Source organism: Orycteropus afer, unplaced genomic scaffold (genome assembly GCF_000298275.1).
Source record: "Orycteropus afer afer isolate SDZICR_OR568_19922 unplaced genomic scaffold, OryAfe1.0 scaffold00122, whole genome shotgun sequence".
In the NCBI taxonomy this organism is placed as follows: domain Eukaryota; kingdom Metazoa; phylum Chordata; class Mammalia; order Tubulidentata; family Orycteropodidae; genus Orycteropus; species Orycteropus afer.
This window is the reverse complement of record NW_006921709.1, coordinates 1,198,882-1,219,007: the sequence shown is the minus strand read 5'-3', so window position 1 is coordinate 1,219,007 and position 20,126 is coordinate 1,198,882. Positions and strand designations below refer to the sequence as shown.

The following is a 20,126-nucleotide window of genomic DNA, read 5'->3' as shown; positions in this document are numbered from 1 at the left end:
CTTCTGTGTCTGTGTTAATTGGTTTCCCTTTTCTTTGTTGAAGAGGGTCTGTGCAATCCTTCTGCCTAGTCCGCCATCTTGCCAGAACTCCTTCTCATTCTTTTTTAACTGTACTCATGCTGATACTTGACTTTTCCCCTTTATTAATTTTTCCTTAGGGATTAAATTACTTCTTTGGCACCTACATTTAACAAACTATTGGACAGGCGTCTGAGTGAAAGCTGACAGGACATCTCTTATTCTCCTATAACCTAATGTGTTAGATGTTTAATTTAGCCTAGTTTTATAGATTGGTATATATTTTCCATGAATCAGTCACACATTTGCTTACTACTTCTTTGGCTAATTTACTTTCTTTTTCCTTATTTTATTCTTAAAACTGAAAATCAAATTTTGATTGTTGTTGTCATTGTTAGGTGTTTTCAAGTCCATTCTAATTCAGAGCCACCCTCTTTCCAACAGGGAAAAAAAAAAAAAAACGCTGCCAAATCCTGTGCCTTCTTCACAATTACTGCTATTTTGAACCCATTGTTGTAACCACTGTGTCAATCCATCTGTGGATGGTCTTCCATATTTTGCTGCCCCTGTATTTTACGAAACATGATGACCTTGTACAGGGACTGGTGCCTCCTAATAACATGCCCAAAGGAAGAGAGGCAAAGTCTCCATCATCCTTGTTTCTAAGGAGCATTCTGTTTGTACTTCCTCGAAGACAGATTTATTCATTCGTCTGGCAGTAAATGGTATATTCAATATTCTTCACCAACACCATCAATTCAAAGGCATCTGTTCTTCCTCAGTTTCCCTTATTCATTGTTTAGCTATTGCATGCATATGAGATGATTGAAAATACCATGGCTTGGTTCAGGTACACCTTCATCCCCAAAGTGACATTGTTGCTTTTTAACATTTTGGAGAGGTCTTTTGAAGCAGATTTGCCAACACAATATGTGGTTTGATTTCTTGACTCCTTGATTTCTTGATTCCTTTTCTCTGTTTATCATAATGTTGCTTACTGGGCCAGTAGTGAGCATTTTTGTGTTAAGGTGTAATCCATACTGAAGGCTGTAGTCTTTGATCTTCATCAATAAGTAATTCAACTCATCTTCACTTTCACCAAGCACAGTTGTGTCATCTGCATGTCACAAGCTGTTAATGGTTCTTCCTCTAATGCTGGTGTTGTGTCCTTTTTCATACAGTCCAGCTTCTCAGATTATTTGCTCAGCATACAGATTGAGTAAGTGTGGTGAAAGGATATAACCCTGATATATACCCTTCCTTATTTTCAACCACACAGATCCTCTTTTCTGTTCAAATAATCACCTCTTGGTCTATAGATAGGTTCTTCATAAATTCCCATTCCTTGCAATGTGATCTGCAATTTGTTATTATCCACACAGTCAAATGCCTTTGCATTGTCAATAAAACACAAGTAAACATCTTTCTGGTATACTCTGCTTACAGCCAAGTTCCAGCTGGCATCAGCAATGATATCCCACATTTCATGTTCTTTTCTGAATCCAGCTTAAATTCCTGGCAGTTCCATGTCTATGTACTACTTTAATCATTTTTGAAAGGTACTTGACTGCTAACCAGGAGGCTGGTGGTTCAAACCCACCAGTCACTGCTCAGAAGGAAGACTGGCTCAGAAACCCAACTAGGGGTCACTATGACTCAGATTCGACTCAACGGCATCGAGTTTGTTTTTTGTTTTTTAGCAAAATTTTACTTGCATGTGACATTAATGATATTGTTAGATAATTTCTGCATTCCATTAGATCACCTTTCTTTGGAATGGGAACAAACATGGATCTCTTCTAGTTGGTTAGCCAAAGAGCTGTCCTCCAAATTTCTTGTCATAGACTAGACCAGCATTGCATCTGTTTGTTATATCATCACAATTGGTATCCCATCAATTCCTGGAGCCTTATTTGTTTCTAATGCCTTAAATTTAGGTTGGACTTCTTCTTTTAATGCCATTGGTTCTCGATCATATGCTACCTCCCGAAATGGTTGAAACTTGACCAATTCTTCTTGGTATGGGAGCTCTGGTAGTGCAGTGTCTAAGGCATTTAACTGCTAACCAGAGGCTAGTGGTTCAATCCCATCAGCCACTCCTTGGAAGGAAGACTAGGCAATCTACTTCCATAGAGATACTGCCTCAATTGTGTATTCCTTCCATCTACCTTTGATGCTTCTAGTATAGTTCAATCATTTGCCCATAGAATCCTTCCTATTGAAACTTGAGGCTTGAATTTTTTTCTTTAGCTCTTTTGGCTTGAGAAATGCCAAGTATGTTCTTCCTTTCTGTTTTTTCTAAATCCAAGTCTTTGCACATCTCATTTTAAAACTTTCTTTTGCCTTCTTGAGCTGCCCTTTGAAACATTTCTGTTGAATTCTGTTACTTCTTCAATTCTTCTTTTTGCTTTTGCTACTCTATGTTCAAAAGCAAATTTCAGAGTCTCTTCTGACATCCATTTGGGTATTTTCTTCTCCTTTTCTATCTTTTCACCAACCTCTTACTTTTTTCATGTATGATGACTTTGACACTATCCCACCACTTGTCTGGTCTTAGCTCATTAGCATTCAGTGTGTCAAATCTATTCTTACAATGGTCTCTAATTTCAGGTGAAATATACTCAAGTCATACTTTGGCACTCGTGGACTTATTTTACTTTTTTATTATGATGTGGGTACAAATTTACAAAACAGATTTGTTTTACACACAACAGTTTATGCTTATTTGGTTTCACAGCCCCAATTGCAATCCCCAACCATAAAAAGCTCTGCTCCCATCTCCACCCTGTCACTATCCTTTCCTTGTGCCCTTCTTATCTATGCATTCCTGTCTGTCCAGCTTTCCCTCTGTACAAACGCTGCCCTTCTGCTTTCTCATGATTGACTGATCTAGGGGGTGCATCTCCGTTGGGTAGGTTTTCTGCTTGTATGTATTTCTACTACTTGACTGAGAGCTAATCCATAGAAGTGAGTACAGTTCTAGACCTCTATCCAACCAGTAATTCTGGTTATTTTTGTGCTTTTGAATTTTGTTCCATATTTTTCCTCCCACTTTTTTCTGGGCTCTCCAATTTTGATCCCTTTCTGAGTAGTTGGCATTGGTAGCCAGGCACCATCTAGTTCTTCTGGTCTCAGGGTTGTGAAGGCTGAGGTCCCGATCGTCAATCATATCCTTGCATTTATTGTTTCTAAGTTACTTGGATTTTCATCACTCTTCTTTACTCTAGGTGAGGGGAGTCCAACAGTTGCATCTTAGATGGCTGCTCAATAGCTTTTAAGACCTCAGTCACTACTCACCAAACTAGGATGTAGAACAAGATTTTTATGTACTATGTTGTGCCAGTTGAGAATGATGTCCCTCAAGACTATGGTCCTGAGCCGGCAGGCCTAGTGACTCTCTCCTTCAAGATGTTTGGTTGTTTCTGAGAAGCTACTTCAACCAAAAGCCAGGAACTCAGACAGAGGAGCAGTCAGACACAGGGATCCAGGTGAGGAGAGGGAACTCAGGAACGCCCGAAGCAGCAGTGAGGGAGAGCAGGAAAAAGGGGATTAAAAGGCAGGAACCCTGACAGAAAAGCAGTCAGCTGCAGGGATCCAGATGAGGAGAGGGAACTTAGTAATGTCCAAAGGAGCAGGAAAAAGGTGATTAAAAGCCAGGAACCATGACAGAGAAGCAGTCAGCCACAGGGATCCAGGTGAGGAGAGGAACTCAGGCACACCCAAAGCAGCAGGGCAGGAGAGCTGGAGAAAGGGGATTAAAAGGCCTAGGAATCTGGACAGAGGAGGAGTCAGCTGCAGAGACCCAGGTAAGGGTGGTATGAGAGGTTTCCAACAGGGAGGCAAACTTGTCTGTCAGTTTGTCCTACTGTGGTGACGTGTTGATGTGAGTTTTGAGGCTGGGCCACTGGTATTTCTAACCCAGTGGGATGTACATGGTGCACAGGAATCAGCCCAGCTTATAAAATGAGACAGACAAGGAAGAAGGAGGAGGCCATCCACTTCTCAAAGAATTGGCCAGGGAAAACGTTATGAATAGCAAAGAAACACTGTTTGATACATTACCGCGCAACTTTATGAATAGTCAAGTTAGGTTAGAATGGTCTCAAAATAGGACTGGGAAAGACCTGCATCATCTGAGTAAACCCAGCTTTTAAGACCTCCATCTGCTGATGTGGCACCACTCAAATTGAAGAGAAACAGCTGAAGACATCCATTAATCATTGGAACATGGAATGTATGAAGTACAAATCTAGGAAAATTGGAAGTTGTCAAAAATGAAATGGAGCGCATAAAGATTGATATCCTTGGCATAGTGAGCTGAAATGGACTGTTTTTGGCCATTTTGAATCAGACAACAATGTGATCTACTATGCCAGGAATGACAGTTTGAAGAGGAATGGCGTGGCATTCATCATCACAAAGGATGTTTCAAGATCTGTCTTGAAATACAATGCTGTCAGCGATAGAATAATATCCATATGCCTACAAGGAGACCTGTTAATACAACTATTTTTCAAATTTATGCACCAACCACCAAAGCCAAAGATGAGGAAATTGAAGAATTTTATCAACTTTTGAAGTCTGAAATTGACCAAACATGCAATCAGGATGTGTTAATTATCACTGGTGACTGGAATGCAAAAGTTGGAAACAAAGAAGAATCACCGGTAGTTGGAAAATTTGGCCTTGGTGACAGAAATAATGCTGGAACTTGCATGGTAGAATTTTGCAAGACCAATGACTTCTTCATTGCAAACACCTTTTTTTCAACAACACAAACAGTGGCTCTACATGTGGACTTCACCAGATGGAACACACAGGAATCAGATTGACTACATCTGTGGCAAGAGGTGGTGGAACAGCTCAATATCTTCAGCCAAAACCAGGCCAGGAGCTGATTGTGGAACAGACCATCAACTGTTTATAGGCAAGTTCAATTGGAAGTTGAAGTCAATTAAAATAAGTCCAAGAGAGCCAAAATATGATCTTGTTTATATCCCTCTTGAATTTAGAGACCCTCTAAAGAACAGATTTGATGCATTGAACACCAATGACCGAAAACCAGAAGAATTGTGGGAGGATATCAAGAACATTATCCATGAAGAAAGCAAGAGATCACTACACAAATGAGAAAGGAAGAGAAGACCAAAATGGATGACAGAAGAGACTCTGAAACTTGCTGTTTAGTGGAGAGAAGCTTAAACCAATGGAAGAAATGACAAGATAAAAGACTGAAGAGAAGATTTCAAAGAGCAGCTTGAGCAGGCAAAACCAAATACTATAATGAATGTGCAAAGATCAGGCATTTGAAAACCAAGAGGGAAAAACACGCTCAGCATTTCACAAGCTGAAAGAATTGAAGAAAAAAATTATGCCTTGAGTTGCAACATTGAGAGATTCTATGGGCAAAATATTGAATGATGCAGGAAACATCAAGAGAAGATGGCAGGAATGCACAGAATCACTGTACCAAAAGGAACTGATTGATCTTCATCCATTTCAGGAAGTGGCACATGATCTAGAACCAATCATACTGAAGGAGGAAGTCAAAGCTGCAATGAAAGAATTGGTGAAGAACAAGGCTCCGGGAATTGACGGAACACCCATTGAGATATTTCAGTAAACAGATGCTCCATTGGAGACACTCACTCAGTTATGCCAGGAGCTTTGGAAGACAGCTACCTGGCCAACTGACTGGAAGAAATCCATATTTGTATCTATTCCAAAGAAAGGTGATCCCACAGATTGTGGAAATTATAGAACAATATCATTAATATCCAAGCAAGATCTTACTGAAGCTAATTCAGAAATGATTGCAGCAGTACATTGACAGAGAACTTCCAGAGGTGCAAGCTGGTTTCAGAAGAGGACACGGAACAAGGGATATCATAGCTGTTGTCAGATGCATGTTGGCTCAAGGCAAAGAATACCAGAAAGATGTTTACTTGTGTTTCATTGACTATGCAAAAGCATTTGATTGTGTGGATCATGACAAATTATGGATAACATTGAAAAGAATGGGAATTCCTGAACACTTGATTATACTCATGAGGAACCTGTACCTTGACCAGGAGGCTGTTGTTCAAATGGAACAAGGGGACACTACATGGTTTAAAATCAGGAAAGGAGTGCATCAGGGTTGTATCCTTTCCCCATACTTATTCTGTCTATATGCTGAGCAAATAATCCAAGAAGCTAGACTATATGAAGAAAAATGTGGCATCAAGATTGGAGGAAAAATCATTAACAACCTGAGATATGTAGATGATACAATTTTGCTTGCTGAAAGTGAGGATGACTTGAGGTACTTACTGATGAGGGTTGAAGAATACAGTCTGCAGTATGGATTACGTCTCAATATAAAGAAAACAAAAATCCTCACAACTAGACCAATGAGTGGCATCACAATAAATGGAGAGAAGATTGAGGTTTTCAAAGAATTCACGTTGCTTGGTTCTATAATCGATGCCAACGGAAGCAGCAGTCGGGATATTAGACGATGTGTAGCATTGGGAAAGTCAACTGCGAAGGAACTGTTTCAAGTGCTGAGGAGCAAGGATGTCTCCTTGAGGACTAAGGTGCGCCTGACACAAGCCATGATATTTCCAATTGCCTCGTATGCATGTGAGAGCTGGACAATGAATAAGGAAGATCGAAGAAGAGTTGATGCTTTTGAGTTGTGGTGTTGGCAAAGAATGATGAAAGTACCATGGAATGCTAAAAGAACTAACAGATCTGTCCTGGAGGAAGTGCAGCCAGAATGCTCCTTGGAAGCAAGAATGGCCAGACTTCGTCTCACCTATTTTGGTCATATTGTAAGAATGGACCATTCCCTGGAGAAGGATGTCATGCTTGGTAGGGTGGAGGGTCGATGAAAGAGGGGGAGGTCTTCAACGAGATGGATTGACACAGTGGGTGCAATGATGTGCTCAAGTATAGCAGGGATCGTGGATCTGGTGTGGGATTGGGCAGCATTTCATTCTGCTGTGCATGGAGTCACTATTAGTTGAAAATGACTCGACGACACCTAACAACAACAACAACTTTAACCTTGTCTCCTGTTACTTCTGTATTGGACATGGATATTTTTGTAGCACAAGTACATATGTAAAACTATCTTCTGCCAACTCTGTCCTTGGTTTTCAGTATATTCCTGTTCGGCTACCCACACTTGATCTTCTCACCCATCTATGCATTCACCCATAGCCTAGTGTTTGATGCCACTGGTAATGCAGTATTGCACATGTAATAGTATTTGCCTCTGTTGTCTATATCTTGTGTACATTTCTGTGTCCTCCTTTTCCCTATTGCCATGGTGCTGGTCACACACTTTTGTTATATTGCCTTTCATTTCACCTAAATCAACCCACCACTCTTAACTAGTCAGAATTTTCTCTCTTCCCACCTATCTCTGATAACCAATAAAGTAAATTTCCTTCCCTGTATAAACCTTTCCCTGACTTTTACAGTAATGGACTCACACAATATTTGTCTACTATGATTGACTTATTACACTCAACATAATGTCCTCCAAATTCATCCACGTTATGAGGTGATTGTGAATTCTTTATTATTCTTTAATATTACATAGTATTCCATTGTATCAATGTACTATAGTTTGGGTATCCATTCATCAGGTGATGGGCATTGACATTGTTTCCATCTCTTTGCTATAGTGAATTGAGCTGTGATGAACATGGGTGTATGTCTATTCATATCCTGGATCTCATCTCTTTAGGATATATTCCTAGTAATGGAATTGCTGAATCAAATGGTATTTTTATTTTCAATTTTTTAAGGAAATGACTAGTGGACTTGTTTACACAAGGCCACATGAGAAATGAGGATAAGGCATGATCCTTTATCTACAATAGATTTGTTTAGTATCAGACAGAATACTAAAAAAATAAAATAACATATTCTATTTTTTTTCTTCACACAGAATCTTCATCTCCTTGTTGGAAAGAATACTTTCTGGGAGTCAAAGGAAAATTTGACATGTCAAGACATTATTTTTCCATCAATATGTAGTGTTTCATCATGGTCTGATTAAATTTGTCATTCTTATGTGAGTCCAATCAGATAAAGAAACTCTTCAATCATCTTTGTAAGTTTGTTTTGGAAACCAAAACACTATTTCAATATGTAGTATTATAGACTTCTCATAAAATATGTGTACATTTAATCTTTACAAACTTAAGTAGAGTATATGGTGGAAAGAAAACAAAAACAAAAACAATCTATACACTAACATCCAGAAATCAATTTAATACAATTATAGAAAATAGAGTGTTGTTGTTGCTAGGTACTCTTGAGTTGGTTCTAACTCATAGCGACCCTATGTACAATAGAACAAAACACTGCTTGGTCCTGCACCATTTTCATAATCATATTTGAAACTCATTATTACAGCTACTGCATCAGTCCATATCATTGACGGTCTTCTTTTTTGCTGACACTCTACTGAGCGTAATGTCCTTCTCCAGGGACTAGTCCCTCCTGACAACATGATCAAAGTACATGAGACCAAGTCTGGCCATTGACATTTCTAAGGTGCATTTTGGCTGCACTTCTTTGTTTGGTCTTCTGGCAGTCCATGGTATATTTAATATTCTTTGCCAATGCTGTAATTCAAATGGATCAATTCTTCTTTAGTTTTCTTTTTCACTGTCCAGCTATTGCATGCATATGAGTTGATTGAAAATACTTTGGCTTGTGTCAGTTACACCTCAGTTCTCAAAATTACATCTTTGTTTCTTACACAGCTATATAAAATAAAGTCCATGAATTCTCTGTGAATTTGTCCCTGGCCTCTAGCTAAACTAAGCTGTTTCATCTTTGCTGAAGTTGAACTAGAAGACTTTCTACCTGGTCATTCATCTGGGTTTGATTCCCAGCCAAAGCATCCCATGCACAGCTAACACCTGTCTGGTAGTGGTGGCTTGCATGTTCCCATAATTCTAAACAGATTTCAGTATAGCACCCAGACTAAGAAAGACAAGAAGAAAGAACTGGTTCTCTACTTCTGAAAATCAGCCAGTGGAAATCCTGCGTATCACAATGATTTGATTAGCAATTGATTATGGGGAAGGTGGAGAACTGGGAGTATTTCTTTCTCTTGTGCATGGGGTCAATATGATTTGGGTCCAACTTGACAGCAGCTAATAATAACAAAATTCATCCATTCAACACTATTCATTATTATTATTTATTAAGCTACTCAGCAATCTTCTACTCACCTCTATCTATTCTGTTCTCTTTTTATATCTGGATAATTGTTCTTATAAGCCTTTTGCCACTTCTCAACCTGTCTCCACATCTCTCTGTCCTTTCATTGTTGATTTATGACAGCTACCTGATCAAAAAGTAGAGTTCATTATCCATGAATTCTCCAAACACGTACCCCTCTATGTACAAATTTATACTTGTCTTGGTCCTCTTTTGTTGTTTCTCTAAAAGAATGCATTACTGGTCTCTAATACATATTGAACACCAATGACCAAATACCAGACAATTTGTGGGATTACATCAAGAACATCATCCATGAAGAAAGCAAAAGGTCATTAAAAAGACAGAAAAGGAAGAAAAGACTAAAATGGCTATCAGAAGAGCCTCTGAAACTTGCCCTTGAGTGAAGAGTAGCTAAAGCAAATGGAAGAAATGGCAAGATAAAAGATCAGAACAGAAGATTTCAAAGAGCAGCTTGAGAAGACAAAATCAATTATTATAATGAACTGTGCAAAGATCTGGAATTAGAAAACCAAAAGAGAAGAACACCCTCAGAAGAACATTTCTCAAGCTGTAAGAATGGAGGAAAAAAATTAAGCCTCAAGTTGCAATATTGAAAGTTTCTATGGGCAAAATCTTGAATGATGCAGGAAACATCAAAAGAAGATAGAAGGAATACACAGAGTCACTGTGCCAAAAAGAATTGGTCGATGTTCATCCATTTCAGGAGGTAGCATATGATTAAGTACCAATGGTACTGAAAGAAGAAGTTGGAAATTCTTTGAAGGAATTGGCAAAGAACAAGGCTCCAGGAATTGAGGGAACACTCATTAAGAGATTTTAACAAAGGGATGTTGCACTGGAGGCACTTACTTGTCTGTGCCAAGATATTTGGAAGACAGCTGTCTGGCCAACTGACTGGAAGAGATCCATATTTGTAACCATCAAACAGAATGTGGAAATTATCAAACATTATCATTAATTTCACACACAAGTAAAATCTTGCTGAAGATATTTCAAAACCAATTGCAGAGTATACTGTCAGGGAATTCCAGAAATGCAAGGTGGATTAAAAAGAAGATGTGGAACGAGGAATGTCATATGGATCTTAGCTAAAGGCAAAGAATACCAGAAAGATGTTTACATGTGCTTTATTGACTATGCAAAAGCATTCGAATGTGTGGATCATAACATATTATGGATACTATTGAGAAGAATGGGAATTCTGTAACACTTAACAGTGCTCATGAGGAAACTGTACATAGACCAGGAAGCTGTCATTTGAACAGATCACAGGGATACTGCATGATTTAAAATCAGGAAGGGAGTGAGTCAGGGTTGTATCCTTCCACCATACTTATTCAATCTGTATGCTGAGCAAATAATCCAAGAAGCTATATGAAGAAGAACATAGCATCAGGATTGGAAGAAGACTTATTAACAGTCTGCAATATGCAGTAAATGGAGAGAAGATTGAGGTTGTCAAGGAATTCACGTTGCTTGGTTCTACAATCGATGCCAATTGAAGGAGCAATCAGGACATTAGACGACGTGTAGCATTGGGAAAGTCAACTGCGAAGGAACTGTTTCAAGTGCTGAGGAGCAAGGATATCTCCTTGAGGACTAAGGTGCGCCTGACACAAGCCATGATATTTCCAATCGCCTCATATGCATGTGAGAGCTGGACAATGAATAAGGAAGACCAAAGAAGAGTTGATGCTTTTGAGTTGTGGTGCTGGCGAAGAATGCTGAAAATACCATGGACTGCTAAAAGAACTAACAGATCTGTCCTGGAGGAAGTGCAGCCAGAATGCTCCTTGGAAGCAAGAATGGCCAGACTTCGTCTCACCTATTTTGGTCATGTTGTAAGGAGGGACCATTCCCTGGAGAAGGATGTCATGCTTGGTAGGGTGGAGGGTCGATGAAAGAGGGGGAGGCCTTCAACCAGATGGATTGATACAGTGGCTGCAATGATGAGCTCAAGTATAGCAGGGATTGTGGGGCTGGCGCGGGAGAGGGCAGTGTTTCTTTCTGCTGTGCATGGGGTCGCTATGAGTCGGAAACGACTCGACAGCACTTAACAACAACAACAACAAGCAATATGCAGATGAAATAACTTTGCTTGCTGAAAGTGAAGATGACTTGAACCACTTACTGATGAAGATTAAAGACTATAATCTGCAATATAGACTACAACTCAACATAAAGCAAATGAAAATCCTCACAAATGGACCAATAAGTAGCATGATAATGAATGGAGAAAAGGCTGAAGTTGTCAAAGATTTTATATTACTTGTTTCCACAATCAACACCAATGGAAGCAGCAGTCAAGAAACCAGATAACATATTACACTGGGAAAATCTGCTGCAAAAGACCCTTTTAAAGTGCTGAAGAGTCAAGATGTCTCTTTGAAGACTCATAGCGACCCCCTTTGGGGTTTCTGAGGCAGTAAATGTTTACAGAAGTAGATTGCCCAGTCTTCCTTCTGTGGAGTAGCTGGTGGGTTTGAACTGCTAGCCTTCTGGTTAGCAGTCAAATGTCTTAGGCACTATACCACCAGATCTCCTTCTTTGAACCTAACCTAACCTAAGCCATGGTATTTTCAATAGCCTCATATGCATGTGAAAGCTGGACAATGAATCAGGAAGACCAAAGAAGAGTTGATGCTTTTGAGCTGTGGTGTTGGCGAAGAATACTGAAAGTATCATGGACTGTCAGAAGAACACACATATTTGCCCTGGAAGAAGTGCAGGCTGAATGTTCCTTGGAAGTGCTAATGGTCACACTGTCTCACCTACTTTGGTCATGTTGTCAAAAGTGACCATTCCCTGGAGAAGGAGATCATGCTTGGTAAAGTGGAGGGTCAGCAAAAAAGGAGAAGGCCCTCAACAAGATGGATTGACACAGTGGCATCAACTGTGGGCTCAGGTATAGTGAAGACTGTGAGGCTGGCAGAGAATTGGGCAGTGTTTCATTTTGTTGTACATAGAATCGCTATGAGTAGGATCTAACTTGATGGCACTTAACAACAAAAATACTTGTAAGGATAATCACTTAAATTGTGTTAATGGTTTTATTTTTGTAGACAACTATAGCTCCATCTTTAACCCTTTTTTCTTTAATTTTCAGCTTATTTCCATGGAACCTTCCATCAGCTCATGTTTCCTGCATTTAAAACTTTTCCTTTGAACCTTATTCCCATAAGCATCTTTAGTCCTCTCTCTTCCTTCTACTTACCAACTTTCTACATTCTATATTTGCTGAATCTCTACTTCAATTCATTCCGTAATGACGGGACTCCAAATTCTGTTATTTCACCAAGAATCTTCATTCATTTGTCACTCAAGACTTAGTAAGTATAGAAAGTATTTAGTCTTCAATTTCTACTGTTACTTCTTCTCTCTGTCCTTGTCCTTGAACTGCTATTTTGTTTTCCCTGGAGTTCTATCTATGCTCATTCTGTAAAAGCCAAATTAATTACTTATTATCAGCCATTATACTCTACACTTTCCATCCTGGATTCCACATGTCAATATCACAATTCATTTACTTCTTCAGGGTCAAACTTTCAGCATTCTCTTGGATTCTCCTTCCACAGTGGCTATTTCTAAGCCCTTACCCACAACCAACACACATACACAACGTTTGGTAAACCTCTTGCATCTGCACCAACCTCATCACCTCAGCATCATCCCTTAGTCTAGGCTTTCACCATATTTAGTCTGTTTTGTTTCTGTGAACTTCCATACAATCCATCTTTCTCTAATCACTTCACTCTGCAATTATTCAATAATAAAATCATGAAAATGTAATAAGCTCAAGAACAGGATCATGCCAAACTCTAATTAAAAACTTCTGTGGTTCTCACGTGCCATAAACTATATTTGAATCTTCTTTCTCTCCTGCCACATATCCTCATTCACACTATGCATATTGGCATTCCTTCATTGTGCCATCATTTTCCATGCCGCACATTTGCAAATGTTGATCCATTAACCTGCCATTTCCTGCAGCCTTTCAGTAGCTGACAAATTTGCCATCTCCTCTTTATGCTTCTGAAGTGCTTTGTAAATATCTCAAGGATGGTTCTCACCGTATTTTTTATTATAATCTAAAATGCCAGACATCTCAAACCTCACAGATCGGGAGCTTTGAATACATTTAATAAGTGTTTTCATGATGAGTGAATGAATAAATGAATGTCTGGGATTTTCAAACCTGAGAAGCTGGGATGAAAAATAAAATAAAAATAGAAACACTAGGAAGAGGAAGTTGTTTTGGCTTAAGACGAGTTATCAGTTATATATTAATATAATGCATCAATGATAACCAAGGCATTAATTAACCAGCATGAGATGACAGTTGACCAAGAAAGGGTAATTAAGTACCAAAAGGTCAGAGTTCAAACCCACCAGTTGCTTGTGGGATAAAGATGCTGCAGTCTTCTGTTAAGATTTACAGTCTTGGAAACCTTATGGGACAGTTCAACTCAGTCTTAAAGGGTCACTATAAGTCAGAATTAACTCGATGGCAGTGAGTATTTTAGGTGTTGTAGGGCAAGAGATATTGAGCAATAAATTATTTATAACTTATAAAAGGGGATAGCTGAACATACAACACAAAAGATTCTTCAAAGCAGAGAGGGTAAAGATTCAGGGTCTATGCTTTGGGGAAAGTGTTAAGATGTTCTAAGAGGAGCTTGTGAGGGAGTGGTTGGTGAGGAGGAGTATAGAGAGCACAACAATGATGAAAGCTCAGAGAACAGTTGCACCTCGCGTTTCCACTAATAACTGAAAATATGACCTACAACCATAACCTGGATTAATGTCCTTTCGGAAGTTAATGTGAATGGAAGTTAGATTTCAGGATATGACGGTAATACTGCAGCATGGTTAGGAAACAGTTCAGATGTAGATGACTGAGGTGGGAGGTTGGGCAGAGAAATAACATATTGAAAAAAATTCCGTTGCTGAAAAAGCAGACAGCACAAAATGCTAGATTGAGTATTGTTTTGGAAAATGATGTAGACTTGTGCATAATTAAAGACAGACAATGAAATGCTTTCACCTGTAGTTCTAATGGACATGATGCTGTGTTTAAATAATAGCTTTTCTACTAACTAATTGATGTAAGATCTGTCACTGTGTAAGATTTTTGGTTATTTGAGATAAAAAAAATCTCATCTAATATTTCTCTTACATCTCTTGCTGTGCTTCAAAAAGGAGCAGCTACACAATAGGACTTTAAATGATTCAGTTTTTGATTTAAATGATTGCAACTTAGTCATTCATTCCCAGGGAGAATGGAGCATAAGTAGTGGTATCATTTTATAACTGACAGTAAGATGGCAACAAACATATTATAAAAATGAGTAAAACAGAAGTTGATTTCTAGAGCTCTATTTAGACCTCTTCATGATTGATTAAAACCAAACTCACTGTCAGCAAGTTGATTCTGACTCACAGTGACCCCCACTGGGTTTCTGAGCCAGTAAATCTTTACTGAAGTAGATTGCCCAGTCTTCCTTCCACTGAATGGCTGGTGGATTTGAACTACCAACCTTCTGGTTAGCGGTCAAATGCCTTAGATACTATGCTCCCTTCAAGACTGATTAAGATACCCGAAATAACACTGGACCATAGGAGGTCCCATAGAACATAATTTCTGTAATATGAATTGCAATCTTTTTTCTGAATTTTTGAGATGACGTCATAGGAAGATTCTGCTAGATACTGGACAATTGTCTAGATCCAGAGCAAGAAAGTGCAAGGCTAGTTTCATACACAGTTACTGCAATGGCAGTGCGTATTAAGTGAGATTGAGCTATGTCTCCCAACATAGGAAGTTATGAAAACAACAACAAATGCCAAAATGAGATATACTGAAAGAATGAGCTAACAGTGGTAAATGATCTGGAAACTGCTTGTCAGTTTCTATAGTTTCCAAGTTGTGTCATGTCTTAAATGATATTCAAGTCTGTATAATGTGTTCTGTGTTTGCCTCTATCAATTTGTATTCACAAAATGCTTTACTTTGCATAAAATTCTTTAAAGATTTCTTAAATCATCTGGCAAATCAGTGGTAGCCTCTGTAAGGCATATCCATTGAGATATATTCAAAATACTATAACAAACCAAAAAAAACAAACTCACTGCTGTCAAGTTAACTCTGACTCATAGCAACCCCTCCCTTGATTTCTAAGGCAGTTGTTGTTGTTATGTGCCGTCGAGTCAGCCCCGACTCATAGCGACCCCTCCTTGGGTTTCTGAGGCAGTATCACTACGGAAGTAGGATTGCCCAACCTTCCTTCCGAGGAGTGGGTGGTGGGTTTGAACCGCCAGCCGTCTGTTTAGCAGGCAAGTATCTTAGCCACTATGCTACCAGAGCTCCTTCCAAGGCAGTATCACTATGGAAGTTGATTGCCCAGCAGTCTTCCTTCTGAGGATTGGCTGGTGGGTTTGAACCACTAGCCTTCTGGTTAGCAGTCAGATGCCTTAGGCACTACGCTAAACTCTAATATCACAGGGATTTTTCCAATTGGGTTTAAAGCTTTTTGAAATGTATAGAAAATATCTATAGATCTAGGTAGCTAAAAATCAGGTCACACATAAACTAATGATTTAAATGTAAAAGTTAGCAAGAAAATGTAATTCACATTTTTCCCAGATAATGAATTTCTGGGAAAATTAATATTTCTTATTAATAGTGACAGGGTACTCAAGAGAAATTACTACTAATTTTGAATTTGTATAATTTTACTAACTATTCCTTCTATATGAGTAAAGAGTGATGTAGACAAACAATTATTCATCTTCCCACATCATCAACTATTTAGACAAATTTACTTGATTTCTTATAGAATTTCCCTCTTCTCTGTGCCCATCCTCATACTTACATATCACTGGCAATGGAGGAGTTCCGGGACATAGACTTTGGAGAGAGGTCATAATCACTGTCGGATCGATACAGGAAAGATTCCCGACGTTGACTGTGGACAAAGTTTGCTTGGAGAATTAGCCCAGATCCTGGGCTGGTCATGGGATCCAAGGGACTCCGTCCCGCAGATGTGCCATTGTCCACATCAAAACTGCCAAAGAAGGAGAACAAATTACATTGCTGTGAACACTTGCATGTTGATATTTTAGAAAAGGGAAAAAGCTTCAATTTAGGAATTGACAATGGGAAAATCTACAGCTGAATCTTACTGCTAAAAACCAACCATACTGAAACATAAAAGTATACATTTACTTCATGTTCTTGTCCTTCTAAGCTCTCGGCTACTAATGTCCTTTTACCGAACCAAATTCACTGCCGTCAAGTCAGACCCGACTAATAGAGACCCCTCCTTGAGTATCCGAGGCAGTATCACTATAGAAGTAGATTGACCAATCTTCCTTCTGAGGAGTATCTGGTGGGTTTGAACCACCAGCCTTTTGGTTAGCAGCCAAATGCCTTAGGCACTACACCAAATGTATTGTTAGTAGACCATTAATAAAGCACAGATGAAGATACAAGACTGTGGTGCAGTGGATCATTTTTATATGGTGTTTCTTGCCATGATCTTATAACTCCCACCAAATGATTGCAAAGGACTGTGCAAATGAGGTGTTTGTGGTCCACCAAGGGGATTGGATAGCTTTGTAATAATGTAAATAATGTGCATTGTACCCTTATAGGGGTGGAGCCATGCAAATAAAGGGTATGGGAGCTTAAAAAGGGAATTGGTCAGTTTTGCCATTCCACTCAGCTTAAAATGAGCCATCTCAGAGATGGAAAAGATCTTCCTTACCATCACCAAGATGAATAGCTAGGAGTGGAGCATGTCCTGTTGACCCAAGGTTCCTGAACTCACAACCTCCTAGACCCAAGAGACAGAACTGTAACACTAGAGATGATGGAAGATGACAAGAAGTAGTGGCAGAGAAATAGTGACTGTAGAACCAGGAAACCACTGAGTGTTAGCGCAGTGGTTTCCCAACCAATGGACATAAGTGGTTACAGTAGGCTTGTGGACCCAAACAGAGAGAGCTGAGTTACTTTGGGCAAGAGACTTCCTGGCAGAGTGGGGGTGCCCCTGGTTACTTACAAGCTAAACAGCTTTATAATACTTGCCAGAGCAGGGAAGAGGCCAGCCAGAGGGGACCAAGAGCTGAAAGAGAGTCTTGCCTGAGGGCATAGCTGAGGAGCTTGCACTGAGGAAAGAACTGAGTTCCTGAATTCTTTCTGATCCTGAATTGTAACCCATTCCTTCCTATTGTACCCATAATCATGAGTATGGTCTGTGAGTTCCGTGTGACCATTGTAATGAATTATCGAAACTAGCACAGAAGTACAGAGTGACCTAGGTGGGAGGGCTGCTCTTAGAATTCATAGAAAGTTTGGAGAGAGGAGGCTTGTCTGACCTATGCCTTGGGTTGATGTTGACGGTGATACTCCACTTCCCTTTGTGAAGTTAGAGGAGGTCAGATGCCTCTGCCACACCATTTTTACAAAGACATATGTCTCTCTAAGCTGAACTTCAGTTAAAAAGGACACATTCTGCAAAGAATATTGTGTAACTTGTTTTCCTAAGTACACAATTCCTTTTTTAAGAAATAGTAAATGGTTAAAGAGTAATTTACTTAATATTTGAGTTTGGTTCATTAAGTGCCTGCTATGTACCTCACCCCCAAAAAAGGAACAAACGAAAAAACCTCTCATCTCATCTGTTGTTGTTATCAAGTCATCGAGTTAGTTCTGACTGACAGTGACACTATTTACAACTGAACAAAACACTGCCCAGTCCTGTGCCATCCTCATAATTGTTGCCATGGTTGAGCCCACTGTTGCAGTCACTGTGTCAATCCATCTCATTGAGGGTCTTCTTTTTTGCTGATCGGTTGTCCTAGTTCTCTAGTGCTGCTATAACAGAAATGTCGTAAACGTGTGGCCTTAACAAACAGGGACTTACTCTCTTATAGTTTAGGATGTTAGAGGTCCGAGGTTCATAGTGCCAGCTATAGGGGCTGCACCAAAGTCCCTTGACCTTGTACTTCAGCTCTGTCTCCTGTTACAGGCCCAGTAGAGCTGGAGGCTTTTTCTGACTCATGCAGTTGCTGGTTGCTGAGGCTGATGAACCAAAGAGTGACGGGTTAAATGGCACAATCCCAAGGATCAGCATGCAACATCGCAGGTCATTAGTTCAAGTCCAGGAACAATCTCAAAATTGGCAGGAAACATGTCAGGCAACCCGGCAGGCCACTGAAATGAAGACTCGGCCAAATATGGGATCCAGATGTGCCAAAAAGCTAGAGACCTTCCTCAAGCTTCTCTCTATATATTGAAAGCAGGCTATACCCCAAGAGCAACTAATTAGATGCAGACAGCAGATTCCACTATGGAGTTGGTTCCAATCTCATCATGGGGAATAACTACAGCCAGCTGCTGAGCACGCAAACCACTCTCTGGGCAATTGGACACACAACCTTAACTACCGTATCAACATACAGATTGAACAAGTGTGGTGAAAGGATAGAACCCCAATACATGCCTTTTCTGATTTTATACCATGCAGTATCTCCTTATTCTGCTAGAATAACTGCCTCTTGGTCTATGTGTGGGTCCCTATGAGCACAATTAAATGTTCTGGGATTACCATTCTTTGAAATCATATCCATAATGTTTTATAACCCACACAATTAAATGCCTTTGCAGAGTCAAAAAAAAAAAAAAAAAAAAACCCACAAGTAAACATATTTCTGGTATTCTCTGCTTTCAGCCAAGATCTATCTGACATCAGTAATTATATCCCTGTATCACAATCTCTACTGAATCCAGCTTTAGTTTCTGAAAATTCTCTGTCAATATACTGCTGTGAACATTTTTGAATGATCTTTAGCAAAATTTTACTTATGTATGATATCAACAATATTCTTCAATAATTTCTGTATTCTTTTGGATCACCTCTCTTTGGAATGGGCATGGATCTCTTTCAGTCAGATGGCCAGGTAGCTGTCTTCCAAATTTCTTGGCACAGATCAGTGAGTACTTCTAGCACTTTATCTGTTTGTGGAAACATCTCAATTGGTATTTTGTCAATTCCTGACTGCTTGTTTTTCCCCAATACCTTCAGTGCAGCTTGGACTTCCTCCTTCAATACTGTCAGTCCTCAATTATATGCTATCTCTTAAACTGTTTGAAAGTTGACCAATATTTTTGGTATAGTGATTCTGTGTGTTCCTTCCATTTTCTTACAATGCTTCCTGTACTGTTCAATGCTTTGCCTATAGGATCATTCAATATTGAAACTCAAGGCTTGAATTTTTTCTTCAGTTTTTTCAGCTTCAGAAATGCCAAGTGTGTCCTTCCCTTGTGGTTTTCTAACTCCAGATCTTTGCACATTTCATTGTAATACTTTACTTTGCCTTCTCAATCTGCTAATCATTAATTTCTGTTGTGGCTACTTTCTCCCACACCATTGTCAATGTATTAAAGTCAGGATTCCATATCTTCTCACTGTAATAGCATTTAAAGTAATCTCTTGAATCTATTTTCCACCCTGTACCAAAAGTGATTCTTAAAATTCAAATCTGACTACATCATTCCTCAGATAAAACCCTTCAGTAGGTCATGGTGCCCTCACGATAAAGTCTAAATGCCTTGGGTAGATTGGCGGACTTTTTTTTTTTTTTATGTTTTTATTATTTTATTTTGATTTGGATGAAGATTTAGAGAGCAAATTCACTTTCCATACAGCAGTTCACATATACATTGTCACATGTCATTGACCACAGTTTACCTCAATGCAACAGCTCCCCTCCCACTTCCTCCCCATAGTTACCTCTTCCCAGTGTCCATCCCTCCATACTCTCCTGCACCCTGAGCTGTCTCCCTGTGCATA

The 20,126-nt window shown here is 39.3% G+C and overlaps 1 protein-coding gene across 1 annotated transcript in view; it reads right to left on the bottom strand.

The window, feature by feature from the left end:
* Nucleotides 1–20,126, bottom strand: part of PDE4D (phosphodiesterase 4D) — a 1,343,868-nt gene that overhangs the window by 297,176 nt on the left and 1,026,566 nt on the right. The window contains 1 exon segment of the mRNA XM_007944148.1: nucleotides 16,143–16,334. Within this exon segment, the coding sequence (XP_007942339.1) occupies nucleotides 16,143–16,334 (192 nt within the window).